This window comes from Ursus arctos, unplaced genomic scaffold (assembly GCF_023065955.2).
Source record: "Ursus arctos isolate Adak ecotype North America unplaced genomic scaffold, UrsArc2.0 scaffold_3, whole genome shotgun sequence".
Taxonomy (NCBI): Eukaryota; Metazoa; Chordata; class Mammalia; order Carnivora; family Ursidae; genus Ursus; species Ursus arctos.
In genome coordinates, this window is record NW_026622985.1 from 26,400,472 (window position 1) to 26,426,859 (window position 26,388).

At 34.2% G+C, this 26,388-nt stretch overlaps 1 protein-coding gene across 13 annotated transcripts in view; it reads right to left on the reverse strand.

Moving 5' to 3' along the window:
* Positions 1 to 26,388, reverse strand: part of SEMA3A (semaphorin 3A) — an 818,384-nt gene that overhangs the window by 100,860 nt on the left and 691,136 nt on the right. For all 13 annotated transcript variants that reach the window (XM_057304266.1, XM_057304265.1, XM_057304264.1 and 10 more), the window contains one exon: positions 25,193 to 25,312. In XM_057304266.1, the coding sequence (XP_057160249.1) occupies positions 25,193 to 25,312 (120 nt within the window). The remainder of the gene's footprint in view (positions 1 to 25,192; positions 25,313 to 26,388) is intronic.

A 26,388-nucleotide genomic window follows, 5' to 3' on the forward strand; every position in this document is an offset into this window, starting at 1 on the left:
ATTAAATACAAATATAATCAATAATTTGAGATGATGTATCTTTAAAAATGTGATTTTTTAAAAATTGCATGTAATAAATGTAAATAAAACCAAAATGATGACTGACTCAAATAAAGGATAACCATGACTTCTAGGTAGTTTAGATTAATTAATATTACTATTTTACCATTGATTTTAATATTAATACTAATTTTACTATTTTACGTAGTCCATCAAAATCAATAAAATCACCGAAATTCAGAGAGAATAAGCAATTATTCAGCATCTCAGCTTTAGAATCTTTTCTAGCAAGTAATCCCACCTCTTTCCATGGTAACCTTTGTGGAATTACTGTTACAACACTTATTCCTAAATCCACAGCTAATTCTGTAAAGGCATTATTCTTTATACAATACAAGCTACATCTCAAGTGCCACTATAATTATGTTTAGTTTTGTTGACCTGCTTCAAGTCTAGATTTCTGCCTGGCTGAGCATCAGTGACTGTACAAGTGGTGGGTGTGTGGTAGGCTTAGAAGCACCAACCATGTCAATGAAATTTCAGCTGTTGTACGTTCATTATCTTGATTCTTGAGTCTGGTTTAATTTTGTAAAATTACTTATGGTTTTGCTACAGTTCTCTGTATCTCTTTCAAATCCCTAAGTGTCATTTATTTATTTTCATAATAATGCTTTAAAAAAAAACTTAATTATTAAAACCAGAAAAATGACTATGTGGCTGTTTTTTCCAAATAGTGTTCGAAATTACTGTTCATTTTTTGAATAAATGACTATGTAGTTATCAACCAAAATGATACATACACTTTATTTGAAAGCAATTTTAAAATTAGGATAATGAAATAACAAAGCAGGAGAATCAGGTCTAACTAATGAATTCTGTACATGTTGCTTTATATATTTTTACTCAAAAACATTTGAAAATAAGATCAATCAGCTCTATGGATAGTTGGCAAATGTAGGCAAAACCACTCATGGCATGATCTGATTATTCTAATTTTCCATAAATCATAAAATAATCCCCTATACCCATTCTGTTTAGAAGGTCTCATAACTAATTTGAAATAATAAGGACTGGGGGCAAAATTCATTTAGATTACTAAATGGTTAGCAATATAAATTTTGTTGCTCTATGTGGTATTATAAAAAAGTCTTCCCCAAATAGGCAAAACACCTTCTTTAGAGAGCTACTTAATGTTGTGGTCTTAATAATTAAAAAAAAAAAAAAAAAAATCAGGAATTCAAGCTTAGTCTCCTGTCATTTAAATTCTTGCTCCCAGATATGGTATGTACTAGAAATCTAACTCCATCTACTCGAAGATACTCAAATTTTGCTAAAGCCAATGTAGTACACATAAGAAAAAACTAAGAATCAGGCACCTCTCCAGTTGATTAATAAAAAGCTGCAACATCCATTTACCTCAAATATCCTAACGCTTAAGTCAAAATTTCTGAACATGAACAAAATAAGGTAGGAATCTGCTCTCAGCAGCCAGTGAATTATTTTTTTTTTATTTTTTATTTTATTAAGTTTCAAGTTTTTATGTAAATTCCAGTTAGTTAACATATAGTGTAATATTAGTTTCAAGTGTAGAATTTAGTGATTCATCACTTACATACAAGTGAATTATTTTTGTCTTATAGATATATACTGTCCAATATTCTGAAAACCTACTTGTAAGCTGTTATTCACAGTCATTATACATTGTCAAAGATAATACCATTAGGAAAAGTAAAGTTACAGTATGCTGAAACCTGAAAGTGCCTATGTAATGTGATGCCTGACAATGTGGGATTCTCAAGGGATATTAAGAAAAAGGATAAGGATATGCCTATATTAGTAAGGGAGGATGCTACATTTGGAATGAGGTATTTTTTGGCTAACTGCATCAATGGACTGTATTTGAAGTTTAGGAGGAGGAAAGGGAGGATGAGAGGGGGTGTTGTAGGAAATGAGAACATAGATGTAGGAGGATATCATATTACACAGAGCTTTGAACCTGACCATAAAATCTTAGACACTCTTCTGGGGAGAAAAAGTAACTGGTGGGGGGGGAGGAGGACAGTGAGTAAACACAGATAGAAATTAAAAACGGCCGCAAAATCAAGAAAGGAGAAAATATGATAGGAACTAAGTTGAGGAATATCTTGAATCATATGCAAAAGTTATAAACCATAGAACAACTGGATGTTGTGGAATTCTGAAATCTTCCTGAAGATAAAAGTCAAGTAATATTTAACAGAGGACAAACAATTACAAAACATGGAAGACATTTGTTTTTAACTATTTATATGATAAAATTAATTTCATCTTAAGCACCCTGTTGTATTACTAATTTTTTGTATCTTTTTACCTTTTGAAAAACAAGTAAAATCATCACTCTCCTTTAATATTTTTGTATCCCTCTTGCACTTTTGAAAACAAAGGAGGCAAAATGGAAAAGATGCAGATGAATGCGTGATCAGGAAGACACGGTTGGTTGTTAGGCAGAAGCTTTGACATGTCCAGGGTTTCGGAACAGAGAAGTACAACTGAACCTCAAATGTATGGTTAACCTAGACTGCCTGCCTTCTACATCATTTTTGTTCTTGTTTTTGCCATTGTTTGGCACAGTGTAATTGCTTCAATTTCCAAAAACAGGTGCCACGCAGGATCAGGGAAGAGGACAGAACAACATTTTTTTTTCCTGTTTTCCTACCCCTCTTGCTATTATAAGTTCTCTCAGAACCAGAGGGTGAACATCAACGGTGGAAACCAGCCTGCTGCTGGTGCTGTGGCACTACTGCCACTCTTCCTTTCCCGGCTCTCTCTCTGATACCAGGGTTAAATCACGGTAGCCTCGGTTAAGAACACAGGAAGATGCAAGGTCCAGTGCTGGGCACTTCCACGGTCTGTGGAATTAGAGCACCTGGCTTTGAGTCCAGGCTCTGCTGCTTTGTAGTTGTGTGACTCTGACTTTCACCTCCCTGAGGCTGTTTTCTCATATGTGACAATAACATAGAAACTCTGCTATTATGTTTATTGTTATTTTCATATTATTTTTATATTCCTCACAAACATGCTACACGGTAGAGATTATTTTATTCATTTGAAAGTTAAGGATGCTGCTTATGCTCCAAGGGGTACAACTAATAATTAACAGAGCTGGAATTTACAATAATTATATGCATGGCCAAGGTATTATAATAGAAGATAGTAGGTTTAACTGTTCGGGTTGTTGCTACATGAAACATTATGATTTTAAAAATCCACAGCAAAAAAGATGTGGTCTGTGTGCCGAGAAAATACTCTGGGAACAAGGAACCATTATTTCTAATCTTGCTCTACCACAAGCTGTCTTAACTTGTTTCTTCATTTGTTCAACATGATAACCAGGGGCCTGTGGAGCAAATGACAGACCTGAGAAACAAAGATAAGTCTTGGTTTTTTTCTTAGGATTAATTAGGAAATATATTTTAAACTCATAAAGATAAATTTAGCCAGTTGCACAATTTGCTCTTCCTGCTAACCTACACTCCCTTGAATTGTATTCCTTTCACAGCCAAATTTCACATTAACTCATTTTATACTTACCCCTTTTCCTCAATTATTAACACTTTTTTTCCTGAATTCCATGCCCATTCTTTCACTTGAAGGGCCATATTAGAAAACACCAACGACTTTCTTGTTCTAACTCCCCTGGGGTTTTCCCAAGGCTTTTTTCGGTCATTTCTGCTATTACTTGGTATTTTCACTGAATACAGAAATTCTGAATACCTATTTCAAGGGATGATTTTCTGTTTTGATTCGATTCTGTGTGTGTTCCAGCCCTAACTCCATTTCTTGTTTCTTCATCACTTCGCCGCCTGCTTCACCAAAAGTGCTTTTGCTGAGGCTGAGTCTTGGGCTTTCTTGCATTTTATTTCTCCTTAACTATTACTCAGAACTTCAAAGTCATGACTTCCTTCTTTACACTTCTTTTCTCCTTCTGCTCAGTACTTGCCTAAGTGACACACTGCTTTGGATGTCTCTTCCAAAGCATAACCTCGACACAGTGGAAACCAAGCAGTGCATTTTTTTCATAAGACTAGGATCCTATAATTGAGTTAATCCTCCTAATTATGCTCTAAATCTTAACACCGAAATCATTATTTCTCACATATGTTCAAAGCCCAGAACATACCCTTGGCTTATAAGTTTCATTTATTCTTTATTATCTATCAATTATCAAATCTTTTTTTTATCCTTCTACCAAAGAAGCTCTTATATTTCTTTTCTTCTACGTTCACCATTCAAATATGGCTGTGATTATATCAACACCAGATTTCTGCTTTGCTTCCTAAAGGACTTCTTTGATGCTCTATCCCATTTTACCAATCACTTTATCACTTTAAAATTCTATAAAACCTGCTTTCATCATATTAACTTCCTACTCAACAATCCTGAGTAGCTCTTTTTCAGATATATAACCTTCTTTCAAGATTCCTCTTAATTTGGCCTAATCCTAATGTCCAACTTTTTTTTTTCCTATTTTCTAATATGCAAAATGGTCTATTGACCATATTCTCTTCAGTACCCAATGAAATTAGTACATTTGGCATTAATTTTATGTCTTTCTTTTTCTTCATATTTTTCTTTTTTGAATTTTTTGAATTTGAATTTGAATTTGAAAATATTACTTTGCTCTATGCATTTATCCAAACCCTTTCAGGTCATTATCAGAATTTACTTTCAAGTAGCTTCATATAGTTACTGTATTAAGAGGTTAGTAGTTCTAAAGACCTGAACTCAAATTGTGACTCTGGGATTCCTTAGGTGTATGATTTTGCACTGTTTATTTAACCACTCTAATTCCCAGTTTTCTCATCTATAGAATGCAAAAAAGAAAAAGAAACCCCATCTGCCTATTTAGACTACTGTAGCAATAAAATAAGAAAACTAGTTGGCATAGTGTTTGAACATGGAATTGTTAATTTTTACCATATTCTTAATGATCCTATCTCATGTTTGGGGTTGTAGTTGCAGAGCTCAATAAGACATACTATCAGTCCTCTGTCACAGTTTTGTAGGGAAGACAGATATTAAATAAATACATATGCAACATTCATGTAATTTCCATGTATATTTCTGAAGAACGATATTATATGTGAAACATGATGGTGATTTAACTTAGTTGGGGACTGGGAATGAGGTAGCCGGACAAAGCTTCCCAGAGTGGACATCTAAGTGGAGATCTGAGGCATAAACAGAAGTTATACAGAAAAGTGTTCAGAAATAACTTTAAAAATCGTTTATTGTTGTTGTTTTATTGTTACTGCTGTTATTACTATCCTCTTGAAACCCTTCCCAAATACTTCATTCCCATTGACTTCTGTTCTCTGAAAACCTACTCATTACATTCTTTTACTATCACTGAACTTCCTCTACATTTTTGCATCACATTTTACTTTTATTCCTCTGTGCCTTACAGTGTTACTCCCATTTGTGGAAATGATGCTATTCTTGCCTTAACTGCTTTGGAACGAGCTTAAATACTCTTAGGCAAAACTGGCTATTCTAAAACTGGGGTTTCTGTGGTACTTTCTACATGGCTGTATTGTAACTGGCCATTGCTTTATGTTACATGTGATTTCTTCCCCAAATGCCCATGCTTTGGAGCAGAAAACCCATACCATAATATTGGTATCATAAAACGAACACAGAAAGAAGTATTTGTTGAAAATGTTTGTTGACTTAGACAGATTTATGTCTCTAAGTAAAATTCTAAGTTACTTAAGGCAAGATTTCATTTACAGTTCAATTTTATTTACAACTACCATAATATGGCACAAATGGTACTGTTTGTATTGTATGCTGATTGATTATAAAGACCCATTTCACATTTTAAAGACAAAAGCATATTTTATTATTCTTTGACTATAAAATTTGGCATATTTTAAAAAATGGTATGAAATGCGTGATCCTATTTGTTTTTCTCAACTTAGTGTCCAACAAAATGAAAATCACTATAATATGAAATATTAGTTTGAGAATTCAAAAATAAATTAGACCTAATTATCCCTTTGTTAGTGAGAAGTCTTTGTTGTTGCTCTGAATGTTCTTTTATGCTATTTTTTTTCAGAATTTGAAACAATGGAAAGGGGTTTTAAAGTTATTTGCCTAACTTTTTTGAGCTGATACTAAGAGTAAAATCAGCATTGAAGTATAATTCTCCTAAGACTCAATTATGAGTCAATTTAGAGCTATTTGGGGAAAAAAATGCCATTTGGTGAAAAATTATATGTAAACACTCATCTCAAGTACTACTTTGCGGCATGTTTTCAGAGTAGTGTTAAACACTTCTCCTTAAACAGGAACAAAAATCTCACAATCTCAGTTCAGCTCAGTTTGGGATTCCACTTGCAGAAGAGTCTGTGTTACATATATTACCATTAGTATAACTGGTACAGATTTTGCCATTTTTTAAAATAAATCAAATCCTTACCGATAGTCAATTCTTCAACAAGAGTATTTTTAACTTTGTAGATACGAATCTACAAAAACTTGTCAACTACTACTATTTTAACAAATACCATACTGCAAATACTGTTTCATAGATAAAAGAGAAAAAGTTTAAAAAATTACTGATTTTAGTGCAATTGTAGTTTTGAAGATAGACATGTAAAAGTCTGTAACCTTCAGGTACCTGACTAAAATGATACATATTTAAATCACATAAAGTGATTTAATAAACATCTAATAAAAATATAGTCATTCCTTCAAAGTAGTTATTATTAGCATTTCTTTATGGTAAATTCTTTACAAGGCTCATTTTACAAGTGTTTTTTTTTATAATTATGCAGCTTTAAAGAACGGTGTGTGTGTGTGTGTGTGTATACACATATACACATGAAATTATTTTATATATATTATGTAAGTGAACACACACACACACACACACAACTTACGGTTTAAGCATACTACATATTACTTTAAGCAGCTAAATTTATTAACTAGGAAGGAAATCTTTTCTGCTATGAAACTCAGTTTTAAAAGGTTATGATATATACAGATGGGGCAAAATTGATTTTTAATTTGCATTATCTAACAGATACATAGATACCAAACAAGTAAGACATTTAAAACATTCTTTGGACAATATATTTAAAATTTCATTATTATATTATGAAAGATTTGAAGTTAGGTCTGTCCTATTATAGAAAACAAACTAAAGAAATTGTGCTTGTGAATATTTGAAATATGTGAAGTTTGATTCCATATATTCTCTGAGTAATAAAAATAATACAAATATTACAAAAGATCCCTTTTGTTTTTTAAATTCCACTGGAGGTGTAAGTGCCTATAGCTCTTGCTAAGAACTTTGTGAGTAAAACCATGGAAGTTCTGGTACAAAGTCAGAGTATGTTAGGAAAAAAATCAACATGCATGTTTAATAAAAATGTAGGAATTTGACAGAGTGCTAATAGCTGCCAAATCATGAGATGCCCTCCTTTTCTTTTCTGAAAATATATTATTTAATGTCTGCTCCTTAAATAAAAGGCAAGTAACACAGTATTTGCAGATAATTTGCCTAAATACGTGCAGGAAGAGCCTACCACATGGCAATGGCATGTTTTCTCTCCAAGGAGAAAAGATTCAACCCAAATGCAAGGAAAAAGAAACATATGACACAGAGTTGAACAAACAAATGCAGAACGGCATTTAAGCTTATACCTAGAAGCAAAGAAAATACATTAAAGTGGGACAAAATATTAATTAAGGGTTTTTTTTTCTATTAAAAACAAGAACATTTAAAATTGGTACTTTTAAAGTTATAGTAGCAATGCTGATGCTGGTGGTTATTCACTTACCCAAATTAATAAATATTATCAAGTGTCTAACACGTGTCAGACGGCTTGCTGTAGGGAAGTGTGTAGACTGATAAAAAGAACATGCTCTTACACAAAATATTTTATATTTCACATCTAATCAGAAGAGAAAAAATCCAAACTAAAATCATAAACCTTATCATCTGGAGTGCTGGGGGAGGAGGAGGGGTAAGAATCGGAATGAGGAGTATTTAGTGTCACAATTCAGAATCTATTCAGCAGGGCGCTTTACTAGGTTAAACACATACAATCACAATATCTCTCTGAGGTGAAATGATATAATTAAATATTTTTCTAGCTAACTGTTGTTAATCCAAAGCGGTTTCTAAAAACTCAGTCAGGCTTAGGGAAAACTGCTTTACCCTGACTCCATGTTTCAGGCAGTATCTTCAAGCTTTTCTCACAATGAATATTCACAAATGTATTCACTTATTAATAACTTATAAGTAAAGAGCTTACTTCAGTCATTTTTAGTCAAAAACAGGTAGTGATTTTGATTACGATGCTCTTTTTCTAACCTGACAAGCATCACAGAATTCGGAGATGCTTTATCTAGAATATAAATCAGTAAGTTATATACAGCATTAAACGCCATAATGTTACAATGTCATAATTCTTCCCAATCACAGACATGAAGGTGGCATTTTTACATAATTCTGTACATTCTGCTAAATTCTAAAGTCTGAATTCTAGTTAATCCATGGTCTACTCTCCTAGAGTATTAGTGAACTAATGTTTCATACATGCCAAATACATGCTGTTCACACAGAGAGGGGAAAAAAGGCATTTAAGGAGAGTTAAGAGAAACCTGCTCCTCGTCAAACTGCTCGACCTCTGAAACACCTGATTGTTAAGCAGGTTGTGTCATCTCCTGCCAATTAAATCCTGATGGGGGAAGATGAAAGGCAATTTTTTTACCCAAATAAAATCTGCCTTTATCCTCAGAGAGCTTTAATTCGAAACTCAAACAATGGTGCATACTTTTCTCCTAATGCTACCTTCAGTTATTATCTTTTGTCTTTGCCTTCTACTTGTCTCCTTGCCCTCTCTCCTTAAACTCCCACTTCCCTACCCTGTCAGGAAAAAAGCTGCTGCTGAACACCACATTGCTTATTATATTTATTGCTTCCTGTGTATTAGTCTCCAGGAGTGAAATGTAGACTTTAACATAGATGTTATGTTACAAGAGAGAGCAACCAAAGAATCTAAATGTCAATACTCAGAGCATCGAAGTACAAAGGACTTCTACTCATTCTGAACAAAGGGCCCAAAATAAAAATTAATAGGTACATTATTATTGTTGTTGTTGCTACTATTATTGTGCAATAAAGTCCATCATTAGCCCTACCTGTCTTATCAAAGTGGATTTTGATGTATATTTCTTCACTCCTTCCTTCCCTTCCCTTTTTGACTCCCCTTCCTTCCTTCTTTTCATCCTTCCTTTCAGTTTGGCCACGCATATCCTCCAACTACTTTTTTCCTGAATTGCTACATAAAGGCTCTAAAAGCAGAATAACTTTCAATTGCAGATCTGTGTAAATGTTATAGTGAAACTTTTTTTAAAGATTTATTTATTTATTTGAGAGAGAGAGAGAGAGAAAAACTCCAGCAGACTACTTGCTGAGCGGGAAGCCTGATGTGGAGCTCAGTCTCAGGACCCTGAGGTCATGACATAAGCGGAAACCAAGAGTTGGACACTTAACCAAATGTGCCACCCAGGTGCCCCTGTTATTGTGAAAATTTTAATTAAAACTGTCCTCTACTAAGGACTGATTGATGCATATGAGGAATAAAACAATTACACCAAACAAAAAAAAACAAAAGTATAAAATTTCAGCATAGTTGTATGTTAATGAGTATGAATTATTCCTAACATAAAGGTGGTGATGTATAAATGTATAAAATGACTCATACTGAAATATGGAGTACCCATGAATTTTTTTAAAGAGACTATTTGGTGTTATTCAAGGGTTCAAACTAGCTGAGGATTTTTATTTCTCATTCTAATTTATACCCTGTGGCTTTTTGCCCAGGAAAGATACAAGAATAATTAACTCTTGAGAGATAAAGAAATAATCCATCACAGTTAGAGTTTATGATGTGAATCCTACCTGCAAATATATATCCTATTTTAGACAAATTCTCTAATCCTTATTACAGATTTATCATATATATCTATTTACCTGTCTGCCTCCTCGCTTGTGCCTCTATGAGAGTACATATATTATCTACAATATAAGAGAAGGGAGGTAAACTAAGGAAGTAATGTTTGAGTTGAGATCAGAGGGATCAGATGGATTTATTAAAGTAAGTGTCAGGGGAAAGATCCATCCAGGAAATAGAAACAATAAGCACAAAGACCTAGAAGAAGAGAGACCGGGAATATAAAAGAACTGAAAGAAAAACAAAAACTCCAGAGCTTCAGGAGGGGGTAAGGGCAGAGTGGCCCAAATAAGCAGAGGTTGGAAGGACCAAGACCACAAAGCAGATTCCCCTAACTGCTAGGATTAAAAGAAAACAAGAAAATGTCTTAGAAAGCTACCATTTGCTTTCTGAGAAGCCTGCTCTGGCTTCAGTGTGGAAACCTGATTGGACAAGCCAAGCAGTGGAAGAGAGGAAGAAGTGAGGTAAGAGTGTTAATTTCATCAGGGAAACCACATATCATGGTGACCTTTACATCTCCAGTCTGGTGTCAAGCAGAAAAGTTGACTTAGTCTATTATATACAGTCATGACCTGTAAGAGGCAAACATCTTTTCTGGGGTGCTTGGGTGGCTCAGTTAGTTGAGCATCTGCCTTCAGCTCAGGTCATGAACTCAAGGTCCTGGGATAGAGGCCTGCATTGAGCTCTCTGCTCAGCAGGGAGCCTGCTTCTCCTTCTGCCTCTGCCTGCCACTCTGCCTACTTGTGCTCTCTCTCTCTGTCAAATAAATAAATAAAGAAAATCTTCAAAAAAAAAAAAATCCTTTTCATTTCCTAAATACTTTCTCATTACCTCTGAGATTATGACTTCTTGCCATTTTTTGCCCACGATTCATTTTCAGTAGTTATTGTTACTATTTTTTAAGAATTTATGTCCAACTAAGGTTAAGGCTCTAATCATTATTTTATCCACTTGTATTCCAGAATATTCTTATGCATATATGAGGGAATGTCATATATGTCCATGTCACCCACCAGATACAAGGTTGGTAACAGCTGTTGTATCATCCAGAATCCTTAAAAATACCAAGTTACATGGTAGTAGAATCATACTGATAACAGCAAAATATGATGCCAATTCTAAAAAGAAAAACCACCAGGAACAATAACATCTTTTGGGATACAAAAAACTCATAGACCTGAAAGTCTCACAAATTTATAAAGTACTGATAAAATGTCTTTGCTTTGGATTATCTGTGATAATCACTGAATGATGGACAATGCGCAGGTAAACTCCACCCATATATAGAACTGATCTGTTTCAAAACAATCACTTTTCCCATAACAGGCATTTATTTCTTTATGTTAAACAGAAAATAAACTAAAGCCTATATTTACAAATATACGTTCAGGCAATCTAAGTTGACTTACATTCCTTGTATTACACCTTCACAACTTTGTCTAAGCTACTTCCATCCCTACGGATAGAAATACACACATACGTATAATATACATTATATATAGTTTTATATAAAAGTCCTATATAGAGATATACAACATTACATATATTTCCTATTGATAACAATTGTACAGAACTCACTATAGGAGTTATACATATTTTAAATATAAATCAAGCTGCATTTATTTTAACATCTTTTTTCCAAATCTGACTTTATCTCTCTGGACCTTTTGAGGTCTGTGACTGTAAATAACCTTGTTTCTGCATTTTATCTTTTTCTTTTCTCATGTTTTATGTCAACACTCAACTAGTCTCCACCCTGTTCATTAAACTTTTTTTTCTAACAGATGTTGCTTTTTTTCCCTTTTACTCTTTCATGTTATCCAGGAAAGATCAAAGTGTTTAGTCATTCTTGTCCATTGTATGCAGAGGTGTGTGGGTGAAATTTTGCATGATGCCTGTGTTCTGGTTGCTTTCCTAATGTTTTCAATTATTTTATTTGATAATATTTGATATGTGTTGACTGCTTCAACTAGTAGAAATCATCTTAAATCCAGCTACTTTTTGAGAATAAAGGGTAATGGTGTAAAGTACTAAAACAACGTTCAAATTTTACCTGTTTTGAAGAGGCAATTGCCTCATTTTCAGTAAGTAAATATTACCTTGTAAAAGAAATCATGTGATTTTTCTCTGAAATTACATGATATTGCTTATAATCAGACCACAAATTCCTAAAGAAAGTAAAAGATAACTACGTTTTTTTAAAAATAATTATCTAAGTTACTTATTCCCATTATTTTAATTTTTGGGGGGGAAACCCCTCATAAATAGCTTGACATACATGGAAAATTCTGTCTTTTGTCTTTTTTTTTTTTTTTCATGATTGGCAGTGAGAGTGAAGGCAACGTAGTAAAAATGGAAAGGACTCTGGATTAGCTGTCAGGAGAACTGAGTTTCAGTTCAGCTTTTACCACTAAGTGGCCATAGGATTTTAAAAATACTACTTAAGCAATCTGAGTTTAAATTTCCTCTATTATAAAATGAAGGATAGAAATTAGAGGAGGTATATGGCAATAGTATTTTATAAACATATATATATATATTTTTTTAAGATTTTATTTATTTATTTGACAGAGATAGAGACAGCCAGCGAGAGAGGGAACACAAGCAGGGGGAGTGGGAGAGGAAGAAGCAGGCTCACAGTGGAGGAGCCTGATGTGGGGCTCGATCCCATAACGCCAGGATCACGCCCTGAGCCGAAGGCAGACGCTTAACCGCTGTGCCACCCAGGCGCCCCTATAAACATATATTTTAAGCAAGAATTTTATGGAAATTGTGGTCACAGTTTAATTCTAGACATAAATTTCTTTTTCATAAAAGTTTTTTTTTTAATTAAGTGAGATATCAGATAATGCTGAGCTTTGTGTTCAGTACAGTGTAGGCCTGAAGCAGTTATATAGACATCAAGTTTTCCAACTTAATTTCTGTACTAAAACCTTCCCGATTAAAATACTCTTTTTAGCAGCATAGCTGAAAAAACTTTTCATTTCTTAGAAGATTAGTAAAGTTTCAGACTTTGGTAAGTGCAAGGTGGAAAAATAAATGTGACTAAATTTTTTGTCATTCATACAGCAAACACATCATTTCATTTTGTTTTTTTTTTCATTTTACCTGAAGTCGATTTTTATCAAAACTTTGGAAACTACTAATTGCCTCTGACGTACTTTCTAAACAAGGGTATGTCAGTTCACTTCTAGTTTTCTGGACATTTGTGTTGTAAAAATGGTTATATTTTGCTTATCATTTACATAATCTTTTTCTAGTCATCTGTCAGATAAGTTACTACACCCCATTCTAGGAAGAAAAAAAAAAAGATTTTTACATATGTCTAAGAGACTGTATAATTTTAGGCAGAATTTTTAAAAAATTCCATATTGCTCTTACCAAAAATTTGATGTAGTGTCAAGGCATTACCTAGAATTGGTATCTAGCATGCCATAAGACAAAGACAAGGTATTCCTTACCACAAATCTTACATTTGCCTCCAAGATTTAGGCCAGCAAAGGGCAAGTAAATGTGGGACACTAAGCATCCATCCTTTCCAGGTTAAGCAATTTAAATATGAGGTAAGACAGCTATTAAATGCCAACAAAATGTAAATCAAAAGAAGAAAAGTTTGCCAGGATGAAAGCACTTAAAAGGAGCTTGAACCCTGGCATGTATACAAAACCCCATTTGCAACATTAGAGAGATTCAGCCATTTAGCCTCTGTAGAAAGCTTTGTGATCATCTGCAGTGAAGTAACTTGCTGAACTAGAAGCTAGCTCTGTACTTAATCACTAACCTATTTTCTTAAGTGAATATGCATAATGCGTATTAGGTAAGTATTTTTTTATCACAAGAGAAATCTTGAGGTGCGAAAATTTTGAGGACACCAATTTACTGTCATTTCAGTGATAGCAAAAGTCACACAATGAATCAGTGACAGACCTGTGAATTGATTTTAGATCCCATTAGACTCTCTTTTTAACCACTCAGCAATTCCTGAGATTGCTTTCAGTGAACAAAGATGCAAAATTGAATTAAAATGTCAGACTGGAAAATAAAAATAAAATAAAAATGGAAAGTAGTCATTCTATACAGTTTGATTTCTGACAAATTGAAACAATGTATTTCCTGCATGTAAATGTAACAAATCTCAAAGCTGTACTGAGGCACTGATACCACAGTTTCTATCCCTTATACAGGAATGGATTTAAATTACCAATGTATAATAGCACAATATGCAAAGATACCAATAATTGTGTTAAATACAATTTTAAGGCCTATGCCATTCAATTTTTTAGGCAATGATTAAAGGATGTACCTTCATATAAATATACATTTCTCTAAATTCATTTGTTCTAGCTGGGATTTCTAAATACTCCTAAGCACAAAATTAAATTTGAGTAAAAAATGTAGTTTTTTAGTACATTAATATTCCAGTATCTTCATAGGCAGAAATCGCTTAATAAGGCCCATTTATATTAAGAAACATGGAATGATGACTGACAGTCTTCTGTTATTTGATAATTTGTATGCCATATAAATTTACATATTTTCTGTTTATTAGAGAATCTAAAATTCTAAATATATCAGCATCCAGACTTTTCAATATTCTTGAAATAGTACATAACTAAAATATCAAGAAAAAGGAAAAGGACATGTTTCACTGCTAACTTTAAATGAAGAGTTGCAAAACTCGTTTTTATTTTTTTTATATTTTAAGCATTCTACTTTAAATATATTGCTATTAGTGCTACAGATTCCTAGTTTCCCTTTTGAGTAAGAAAGAATTACAACTCTCCTAGATTATAAAACACATTACCACTCCCCGGTGTGTCTGAGCGGAAGCATGAGTAGGTACATTTTGCTTATCTTTGCTCAATATCTAGATTATATAGAGAATTAGTAGAAACAGAAAGTGTTTCTGTGGGGGCACCTGGGTGGCTCAGTTTTTGGGCGTCTGCCTTTGGCTCAGGGCATGATCCCAGGACTCTGGGATCGAGCCCTGCATCAGGCTCCCTGCTCTGCTGGGAGCCTGCTTCTTCCTCTCCCACTCCCCCTGCTTGTGTTACCTCTCTCGCTGGCTGTCTCTCTCTCTGTCAAATAAATAAATAAATATCTTTAAAAAAAAAAAAAAAGAAAGAAAGAAAGTGTTCCTGTGAGCTATCGTAGCACTTCTTTTACTGAAACATGACTCCTGATTATATTACTACCATTTTCTTTAAAGGACTCCATGAATTTGCCACTGCCATCAAATTTTACCAACTTGACAGGTACTGTCACATTTTTAATACAAAGAACTTAACGTTTCTTTCAAGAACATTCCTAATAATTCAAGTTGTAATTAGTTTTATTTGAGATTTAATATTTTGAGAGTGTTTAGACCGGAGTATTAATGAACCTGTAGTACATGTTGTTGAATACAGCTGGCTTTCTTTCTTTTTTAAGACTTAATAATGTTCTGTTGTGTGTATAGACCACGTTTTCTTTATCCTTTCATCTGTTGGTGGATACTTAGGTTGTTTCTATATCTTAGCTATTCAAATAAAGCTGGAATGAATCTGAAGGATATTATGCTAAGTAAAATAAGCCATCACAGAATGACAAATGCTCTGATTCCACTTAAATGAGGAATCTAAAATAGTCAAAGTCACAGAAACAGAAAGTACAATGGCGGTTGCCAGGGGGTGTGGGTGGGGGGAATGGAGAGCTGCTGCTCAACGAGTATTAAGTTTCAGTTATGCAAGATGACTAAATTCCAGAGATGACCTCTATAACACTGTATCTACAGTTAACAATACTGAATCATGCACTTAAAAAGGCACTAAGAGACTAGATCCTGTGTTAAGTATTCTTATGACAATAAAAAACCTAAAACAAAAAAGGCATAGCATCATTCCAGTAAGATATAGGTGGTACAATATCAGACAAAAGATTTATGTCACCAGAAACGCCACATGTTATGATGGTTATGACAACAGATTTACCAGTTGTGTGATAATATAGGTATGTTGTTATATGACCCTGAAATTTTGTTTCCTAAATTGAAAAATGGAGTTAACACTTCTATCACAAAGTTGTGAAAATCAAATGCTATAATACTGATAAAGCCATCGGGCAACCCGATAAAGACAGCCATTAATGGTAATAAACATAATGAAAAAATCATGGGGAGTAGTTATAGCAGGAAAGAAACTGAACAGAATAACAAAGGATAAATCAGGTGTATCATTTGCATAAAAATTTCACAGAATCAGTATAAGCTATAATAATGAAATTAAAAATAAAGCCTGATTTTTCATTAAAATCATTGTTTCTGAGTACTACATGTTATATCTTATTTCTTTTTGTTAGTTGCTTTTTGTTTGTTTTTTAATTTTTTAAACAAAGTGTGTTTGAATTGCTTTCACATATGCATTACACAAAATAGCATTCTCTGGATTTACAAGCTCGGAGAAAGCATGCTTTCGTGATACAGTATGGGTGAGAAATTCACGTAACTTTGCATACAATAGCTTAATGTTTCATGTACAACATAAATTCAACATAGTTGTAGACTTAGAAGTGAAAATTGAGGGTGTATGAACCACGATATGCTACAAAACTTCTCTGCCTAATTATCACAAAAGAATTGGGAAACTAAACATTGCCCTCTTAGTTGTATTTTACCTAGTGGCTTCTGAGATTTGGGTATTATTTTTATTCTTGTTTTCCTATGAGAATTTTAAATATTATTCAGTATCTTTCTCTCAATACTAGTTCAGGGTCTCATCATGTCACACTACTCAACGTTTGTTAGAGTCTCAAAATGTATCAAAATGTCCATTCATCAACCCTGTACCTCCACCCATTCATATTTACACCAAAAATATGTTAACACAAAAATACATTTCAAAACCAATCATGGAAATAATAGTAGTCTCTTCTTAACATTGATATTGCTCTTGACTACTTCAGCAAACTCAAGTTGATCCTAATTTTCCAGCCTCCTTTTTTGAAATCACTATACTCTATGCACACTGGGATATTTGTCATTTCAGCATTTATGACTCTGTCCTTTTTTTCTGTCCTTGTAGTCTTTACTATCTTCCACATCCATCAATACTCCACCCATTTTTCTAAATTCAGCTAATGTGAACATCTTTGTTCACTTCATGAAGTCCCCTTATTTACAGTCATCACCTTGTTGAAACAAGGCACACATTATTTTTAAAATATAATAAATACAACACAAAAATACCTAATTTAATCCCTTAAATTAGAATTAGTGATTTTAACCCTTCTCTCTCCCTGCATGCTGCTGGTACTTCCTTTTAAAGGAACAGGTTGTGGATTCAGACACAAACCACTGAATAGGATGCTTGCCTCAAGTACATCCCAAAATACCCATGAAAACCTTAACTTTCTCAACAGTACAATGAGAATCCAAGAGTACCTAGCTTATCAGATTTTGTGAAGACTGGAGGAGGTAACACATTCAAAGCAGCCATCCCAGGCCATATGTTTATTGTTCAATAGCTGTTTGCTATTGGGAGTATAACTATTATTATTACTGATGTTTTCGCCTATGGTGAAGTTAGATATTTACATATATGTTAGCTCTTTGGGGGGCAGACATTTGTACTTATATTCCTCACCATTATTATTAGGACCTTGCTTAGGAAAAATGTTTCCTATATTTTTTAAAGTCAGTTTTATCTCTATTGAATCAGTCATCTGAATACAAACTGCTTCCAATATCACTTGGGCATTGATTGTAGCAAGTGAGCAGAACTGTAGCTACAATTCTAAAAAACCCAAGATATAAATGTTAAGCCTCCATTATTTCCTAGTACACCCTCAAATCTATTTAATAAATAAAACTTGTATTCCAGAAGTTCTGGTTTTCTCATTTCCTTTTCACCTCAGTCCTATTCTCATCACTTCGCACTGATTCTCATCACCAGCCTTTGTTATTTCTACTTTGCAGCTCTCATCCTGTCCAAATTGACCACATGTGTTACATCTGGAGCAGCTGAGAACCATGAGGAGCCCTATACCAGGGGACATTACACTAGGGCAAGTAGAGCGTCCTCAGATGTGAACGTAGGGAACAGCGAACACTATCTGCTTAAAAGCTACCACAAGGTATCTTCTTAGTGTGCTGTCAGAGTCACCCTCCATCATATATCATCTAACAGTAAGTAAATTTGTAGAACTATATGTTTTTTGTGATTAAAATTAAGTACCAACAAAACTAGAAAAGAAATACAATTAAAAATTAGCAATGGTAATGCAATGTGACAATGATATTGTGTATTCTAAAAAGTAAATACCTTCTTGCAATATGAAATAGTTCTAATGTCTAAAAGCTACAGTCTTTGGGCCCAGTAGTTCAACTCTCCTCTATGCTCTGGGATGGTTTAATTTTCTAACCACTTTTCTCTACTTCAACCACAGCAAAAACTTCCTTCACACAGCCCACTCCGACCTTACTTTGGCCTATCCTTGGCAGGAATACATCATTTGCATATCAAGTTAACCTTCGTTTCTTTCTCATTAGCCCAAGAAAATTAAAGGAGTGTTCTTGGCACTCACATGATCATAATCCTCAAGCAAACAAACTTTTTTTTTTTTTAAAGACTTTATTTATTTGACAGAGATAGAGACAGCCAGCGAGAGAGGGAACACAAGCAGGGGGAGTGGGAGAGGAAGAAGCAGGCTCATAGCGGAGGAGCCTGATGTGGGGCTCGATCCCTTAACGCCGGGATCACGCCCTGACCTGAAGGCAGACATTTAAGGACTCTGCCACCCAGGAGCCCCAAAGCAAACAAACTCTTAAGGTTTTACATGATTATGAGGCAGTTACCCAAATAATGTAGAATGTACTTATATTATTTTTTCAGATTATCATCAAAGTGAACCATCTGCAACAATTCTACAAGATAACTTGCTGATGCCCATTTGAAACATATTGCAAGAGAAGGCAAATACATTCTGATCTGTGGAAATTCACCGAAGTCTATTCTGCTATTTTTCTTAAGTTTCAAATACATCAAACTAATGCCTTTCTCACCTATATATCTAACCTGTATTTCCACTATCTTAAAGTTTGGTCCCAAAGAAAATAATTTAGGCACGGAGACAAAGATAAAGGAAGAAAAACACACAACCAGAGTTCAAGGGCAAAGAAAGGGTCATAGTGGAGGAGGGAGAATGGAACATAAGATAAAAATGGACCAAGGAGGTGAGCAGACAATGGGGTTTAGTACTACTACTCTGTGTGTTTCCTGTAAAATGTAACATTGGTAACAAACAAATTAAAGTTTTTATGGATAGAAATGTCCCCTTGAAATAGATTATATGAGGAATGAGTGCAGAGGAATCAATTAAAAAAAAGGCATAAAAAGCAGAAAGAGTAACTTGGGTAATACATACCTCCAATGATAGGCTAGATCCAGTAAATGCAAGGTCTTTGAGAGTTCATGAGAGGAAAAATATTTTGATTAATATGTTGTATATGAGTTAGTCTTTATATCTATACTGATTGTGAATGAAGATGCCATTCAGAAACTCTGTACTATATATAATAAAGATTTTTAATAAGTAATTCATAATGATGTCATTGCATCAATATGGGTGGCCTTTAGAAAACTGTTTAATTTTGTACAAATTATTTTTCTGACAAAAGGTGAACCAGATCTGATAAAACATGAAACTAAATACCCTACAAGTTAAGAATTGAACGCTAACATTTCCATTTTTATCTGGCATTGATTTTAGGACTAAAATGTAGTGAAATATCATGAGGAAAAAAAAAAACCTTTTTACAACTGAACCAAGTATATTAATATCATAACTATGGTGTTTTCATATCAAATATTTAAAGCAACCAAGTGAAAAAATAAAATGGTGATTTGGAACATTTTAAACAGGGGGTGGGGGATTTTTGTCACTCTCTCACTCTTTTTGTACCATTTGCAAACTTTTTTTTTTCTTTTCTAGTCTTGATTCTAATCATAACTTAGGTCTTCCTACTACCTCACTTAGCTACTAATTCAATTACTTTTGAAAAACTGTCTTTGCTAATACGTGGAGTTTAGAATGTTAATAGCTAATGAAAAATATATTGCCGAGCTGTTAAATTCACTCAGAATGAACTATGGGGGCGCCTGGGTGGCGCAGTCGTTAAGCGCCTGCCTTTGGCTCAGGGCGTGATCCCAGCATTATGGGATCGAGCCCCACATCAGGCTCCTCCGCTATGAGCCTGCTTCTTCCTGTCCCACTCCCCCTGCTTGTGTTCCCTCTCTCGCTGGTTGTCTCTATCTCTGTCAAATAAATAAATAAAATCTTAAAAAAAAAAGAAGAAGAAGAAGAATGAACTATGAACTATGCTATGACGCTTTTTCTCAAATACAAACATCAGAGTGTTTTAAAATTTAATTTACAATATAAATGGTGGTATTGTTTCTTCAGGATGGTAACTTGTACAGGTCTACCCTCCAATGTGATTCAAGCATTGAAAGATTAGGAAAGAGAAACCTAGAAACCATTATGGACTTGCTCTAACCACATTTTGCTCAGTTAGTAGTGCAAATGAGGAACACACTGCCTCTGGTGGAAATAATAATGAGCAGCCAAGAAGAAATCTCCAAGGAATCCTGACTTTTTCCACCTCACTTAGCCTTCTACAAAGTAAATTCAGACTCCAATGTAAGAAAGATGGGAAGATGTTACCTGCCCAAAAGTAACTTCTCATTGTTTTTTACCAAGATATCTAAATTTCTCAGCTTTAGTATTTCCTCTTAGAAATAAACTTGGGCTCTGCTGGGGTAAACAGCATAATGCATTGAGAGAGATAATTCAAGAAAAGGTTAGATTAGATGTATAAATTAGTCAACAGAACACTTAACTACCACTTAAATAGCATTTTGGCCTTGGAGACTGTAACTAAGAGCATTTGATTCAAAATTTTGCATAAAAGCAAAGCCTTATTCTTGGTGGAAGGGAAGAACCAGACAAAACATTTTATTTTAATCTAGATATATTGGTTGTCATTGTAGAAATGACCTTGGAGATAGCCATTAAGCTTCACTGCATTTCTTAATGTCCCTTTGGTTCTATCATAAATTGAGATCATGACAATATGAGAGTATTTATAGAGTTAATATTTTCCAGCTCTCATCTGGGTCCATCTTTCTTCAGATTTCCTGCCCAGTATATAGAAAAGGCCCATTTGGAATTTGAGAAAACATCCAGAGACTTCTTTGAAAAGCTATACTCCTCCTAAATTCATCCATTTTTTTTTTATTAACAGATGTAAATTTGAAGAGGAAATACCATATACCATAAGCCATTTGGGAATATTCTGTCTCGTAAGGATGACTTACACTTTTCATTTGAATGGCATGGATGCTGAGAACTTAAACTCAAAACTCATCTGTACTCTAGCTCTGAATCATTCCTTCTGTGAACTCTGCGTGCATTTTTAAGATAAACACACACATGTGTATAAAGTATGTGACCTCACTGGCAGTTATCTGTAGTGTCAAGTACCACTGGCAGATACCCAAGGATTGACTGACACGCATCTTATAGAACTGGAGTTAATTAATAGGTCTACCAATTCCCAATTGTACTACAGGAAACAGAAAATCTGTTTAATACAGTAATCAATGACATACTGTGTGTGGTCAGAAGACAGTCACTATAGGGAGAGAGAGGTTTTGGAATACAGTATTCAAGAGTGTATATATTGTTATTAAAATGCTAGGAGGCTAAATTAAGGTCTATTGTCATAACTGGAAGACTAAGCAAGGGTTCTCTCTCTCTCTCTCTTTTTTTTTTTTTTTTTGCAAACTGTTTATCGTTATTTAAAGGAATTGTTAATTTCCTCCTACAAGATCTGTGGCTATTAAGTAATAAAGGGAGTCTTGATTTGCTTCAAAAGTGATGTCTACTTCTGTGGCATTCAGTTGTATGAAATGGTAGGTCCACAGTATCATTTTCTAACAATGAGTTTCAACAATTTGAGGAACTCAACGTAAGATAATGAGTTATTTTAAAGAAATAACACTGTAAAGAGAAAACTGAATGTTAAAATGTCTCCAAGGCCATGATAAAAGTGAAAAGCAAAATGTCTTTTTTGTGTGTGATGAAATTATTTGTAATCTGTAAAGGCAGGACAGAGGTTTAAAAAGGGTACTATTTCATTATTTTATGTAGTGTAAGGCAGGTAACAGCAAAGTATTCGTGCTACTTATAAACTAGAATATAGGACAAAGATATGTCCTAGTTTTATATGAAAAGCCATCCTTATAAGTAAAAGTTTCAAATTTCATGACAGCAAATCCAACAATCCTGTTATAGCCTCTTCTTCCAGTCTTTCCATTGCTGTCATTCTTTTCCTAAGGGCATGAAGCACATCTTCTCCCTTCTTCTCAACTTCACAAACAGCACAACCGTCTAAATCCAAGGGTAGGATTTTAAATACCAGTATAGATCAACTTAAAACAGATTCTCTCTTAAGGTAACTTAAGCATTAGAAAATTAAATTTTATGTTGTCTAGACAAGCTATCTTGATAATACCTTTTCCAGAATTTCCTAGATGGACTGTCTAGACTGTCCCAAATTCCCCCAGATGACTGCATAATCATCTTTCCTCTGACCTCCTAAAGAGTCTGGAACAGTAGTTCCCAATGTATAGCTGCCATGCAAATCAAGATCATTGAGCTTCTGAAGGAGGACCTCTCTCAAAAGCTCTGTTTCAGAATCTTGGGAAAATATCTGCATCCTAATAATCCTACCTCAAAGGAGATTAGAAGGGAAGCATTTATTTATTTATTTATTTATTTATTTATTTATTTAATTTTCCTGGGTAAATGGCCTGGCTCCAGAACCTATACCTCTCCTTTCCCTTACTCACCCATACAGGGAGCAATTAATAGTTGATGAATTACAAAGGAAATATGCTGTGAACTCTACTTAACAGCAACTTCAGATAGACTTAAAAAAAAAAACAATATTTGGGGGAAAATGATAAAAATACAAGAACAAGATATGGTATTTTAATTTAAATGGCCATCAAAATCATCTAAGCTTTAAATTTAAAAATGAAGGAAATTAAGATAATTGCAAGAATCACCTGGTAAAGAGGAGAGCCCAGGGCAGTAATTTATAATATCTGATAAAGTGAGGTACAAGGTGGCAATTACTAACATGAAAGACAGCAACAGTCTGAAATGTAGATTTATATTTTAAAAATGATAACTGACATTTTTTTCAGTACCTACTACCTATTAGACAATGTTAAACTCTCACGACAGTCATACATAAACAGAGACACAAAGAAAATAAGTAGCTTGTTCCGGATCAAGCATCTAGTCCCAGCTGAGGTCAGACAAAATCCCTGCGCTCCGGGACATAGGACACATGTTTAACAATGATGGGATTAGAACTCCTTGAGTTTCTATAACAAAAAATGCCAGTGGGTCATGCCCTTACTATGAGGGTTGGAAGGCAGTTGGAGTCAACCTCCCATTTACAATATATGGACACTGAAGATCAAAGGGGTTCTTTTCAGTTTTGTTTTATATATTATGAGACAGAGTCTCAGAGAAGTTAAGGAATTTTTCCAGTGCTCCAAAGCTAGTAAGTTGTAGAACAAGATCAGAAGCCGGATGAGACCCCACAGCCCATGTCTTTTCTATTAACCTGTGCTAGGAGCTCAGCTCTCCTGATTCCATTGCCCTGTACAGCATGATCCCTGAAAAACTGAAAAAAAGTACAATATGATATGGAAGAAGTTTTCTAGAGCTTTCTCCCAAATACAGAATAGTGGGGCAATTACCCCAGGCCTAATTCTGGGGGTGCCTGACCATAGGAATAGCTGAGAAGGAAGCAAAGAGGGAGAGATTTATCCAGGAGGTGCTAAAAAGTTAAGCATACAAAGTCTCCTGGACCATGTGCAGGAAATTATTTCTAATTTCATCAATATGAAACAAGTAATTTAAGTAGAACTGCCTTTTCTTTAAGTTAGTTTTTCTTCAAACTCTTGGGTATTTCAGCAAGTATACTATACATGCTTGTATCGGAGAGGAGGGAGGAGGCACAGGGGGAACAGGCTGATGAGGAGCAAATGCCTGCACTGGTGAGACTTGGGGAAGTATTTTAATCTTTCCAGGATCATCAGTAAAGTAATAATAATTGTGTTTAGTCTAGAAACCACACAGTCTCTAAGGTGTTTCCTTATACAAAAAAGTTATAGCACAAACTGTTCTGATTTCTAAGCCTTTCAGTTGAAAGAACATTTTTGTATTAATTTGAGATACCTTAAGAAAATTTAGGGAGAGAATCTATAAAAAAAGTGGCTAACATATAAATTATATTTTATCTTTAGGATTTCAGAAATATTTGGGGAACAAATCCTTTATTTGTTGAGTATTTCCAAATTCCAATTTGAAAGAAAATTCTGTCACAAATGATTTTTTCACAAGAATGCTTTTGTTCTTCTTGGCATTTTGTGCCAAAAAATTATAAAACAGCTTATAATTGAAGGCTACTGGTATGCCCAATTCATGGAACTGCTTTCAGTACTCTTAAGTTTTCCTTTAAATATTTCCCTAAATCTCTAGTTTTAATTAAATTTACCTAACTTTAATTTCCTCACTAAAACATCCTTTATGTACAACAAATTAAAGAAACATTTCTTTTTCCTTTCCATACTGCTAAAATTATAGCTCAGAATACAGAAACTAAGCAAAAACACAAATGTGAGTAATTTAGGCCAAACATGAGATCAGATCATTGTGCACATATATGGCATCCTTCCTTAAACCCTAGGCAGAAAAAAACAACTGGGGTGGCAGACACTTCTGGCTGAGGATGGAAATGGAGGGGAAAGCTGGCAATATACAAATGAAGGAGGTAACAGTACACATTCAGCCTGCTGACATCTGCTGCACATGCAAAATGGGTTGGACTCTGTAAACCAGGGTGAAAGTAATGCTTTCTTCCTTCCTTCCTCCTGTTCCATAGTTATTGCTGAGTGATGGTCTCATTCTTTTCACATTCACAGATTAAAATTAATAACAGCATTTGAATTTGAAGTAGATCCCACTGAATAGCGAACCAGAAGCTAAATGAGCTGAAGAAATTAGTAATGAAGCATTTGAATAGGAAAGGGTCATGGACAAATACCATTTTTTTAAAAAGCCAGCTTTACCTCAGGATGATGTCCAATTTCAATGTAGGTGCAAACTGGATGAAAAGCCCCCGTTCCACAGGCGTACAAGTGAGTCTGATTATAAGCCTTAAGCACCTTGATGAAATTAGCACATTCTTTCTGTAAAACAAAAGGAAAACCAGTGAGTTCTAACAGTCTGCATGACTGAGGGATCCTCCAGGATGCGAGGCATGCTTGAACAGATTTCTTTTCTTTTGTGTCCTTTTCACAACATTTTTAGGGCTTATTTTTCTATTGTTTGTCCATATTATTAAATGAACTAAAATATAGATATGTTATGGTCTGTTAACCATATAACAAATCTTAGAAATTGAATACATATCAGTATAAAATATGAGTTCATCATGGAATGCATAAGATCCATTTTGAAAATAGTCAAATGTATATTCACGTGCTAAATAAGTTCACTGAAAATTATTTTGCTATTGATCATAGACTGTCCTCACTAATTTTGTGTTTTTGCCTATAAACATTTGGAAATAAGAACCAAATACATAACTAGATATGCAGATAAAGATGAAAAGCAGACTATATTACAACAAGGCTGGCAAACATAATAGAAGACTGCGTTGATCCCAGCACCTCTAAGTGTACAACACTCCCAAATTCACCTCTGTGACATGTGACTTTTCAAATGAAAGCTCAGAAAGCATTTGGACTTTCATTGTCAGAGTTTATAACTGAGGTGTTACAATAACGTAAGTATATTTCCACATGACGTTTATATATTGTGTTTGCAGCTGATTATTTTGGTTTTACCTCTATGTCCCCAGAAAATAAGGAGCAGACAACCAAACTTGAGCAGAATAATTATTATTTAAATTCAAATAATTGCTTTTCATCATCTCTGATTTTTCTAGGATGAGACCGATGGATGTCCTATAAATACACTGTCCCAAACGTGAAGTAAACCAATTTAAGGTAAAATAAGTAACTTCCTAGTTATGATTCCCCATTACTTTTGTAACACGGGCTGAGTAGTTTAGAGGAGTAACTAAAATAAACATCTATTTTCTACCACTGTTTTGCCACTTCGATCCTGACTTTTTTGTCTGGTAAAGCATTTTAACATACAAAAATAAGCTCTGAAATCAATTTTTGCAAGTTGCTATCAAGAAAAATTTCCTAACTTGAAGAGTATATAGATCTCACTCATATTTAAAGCTACACTGAGA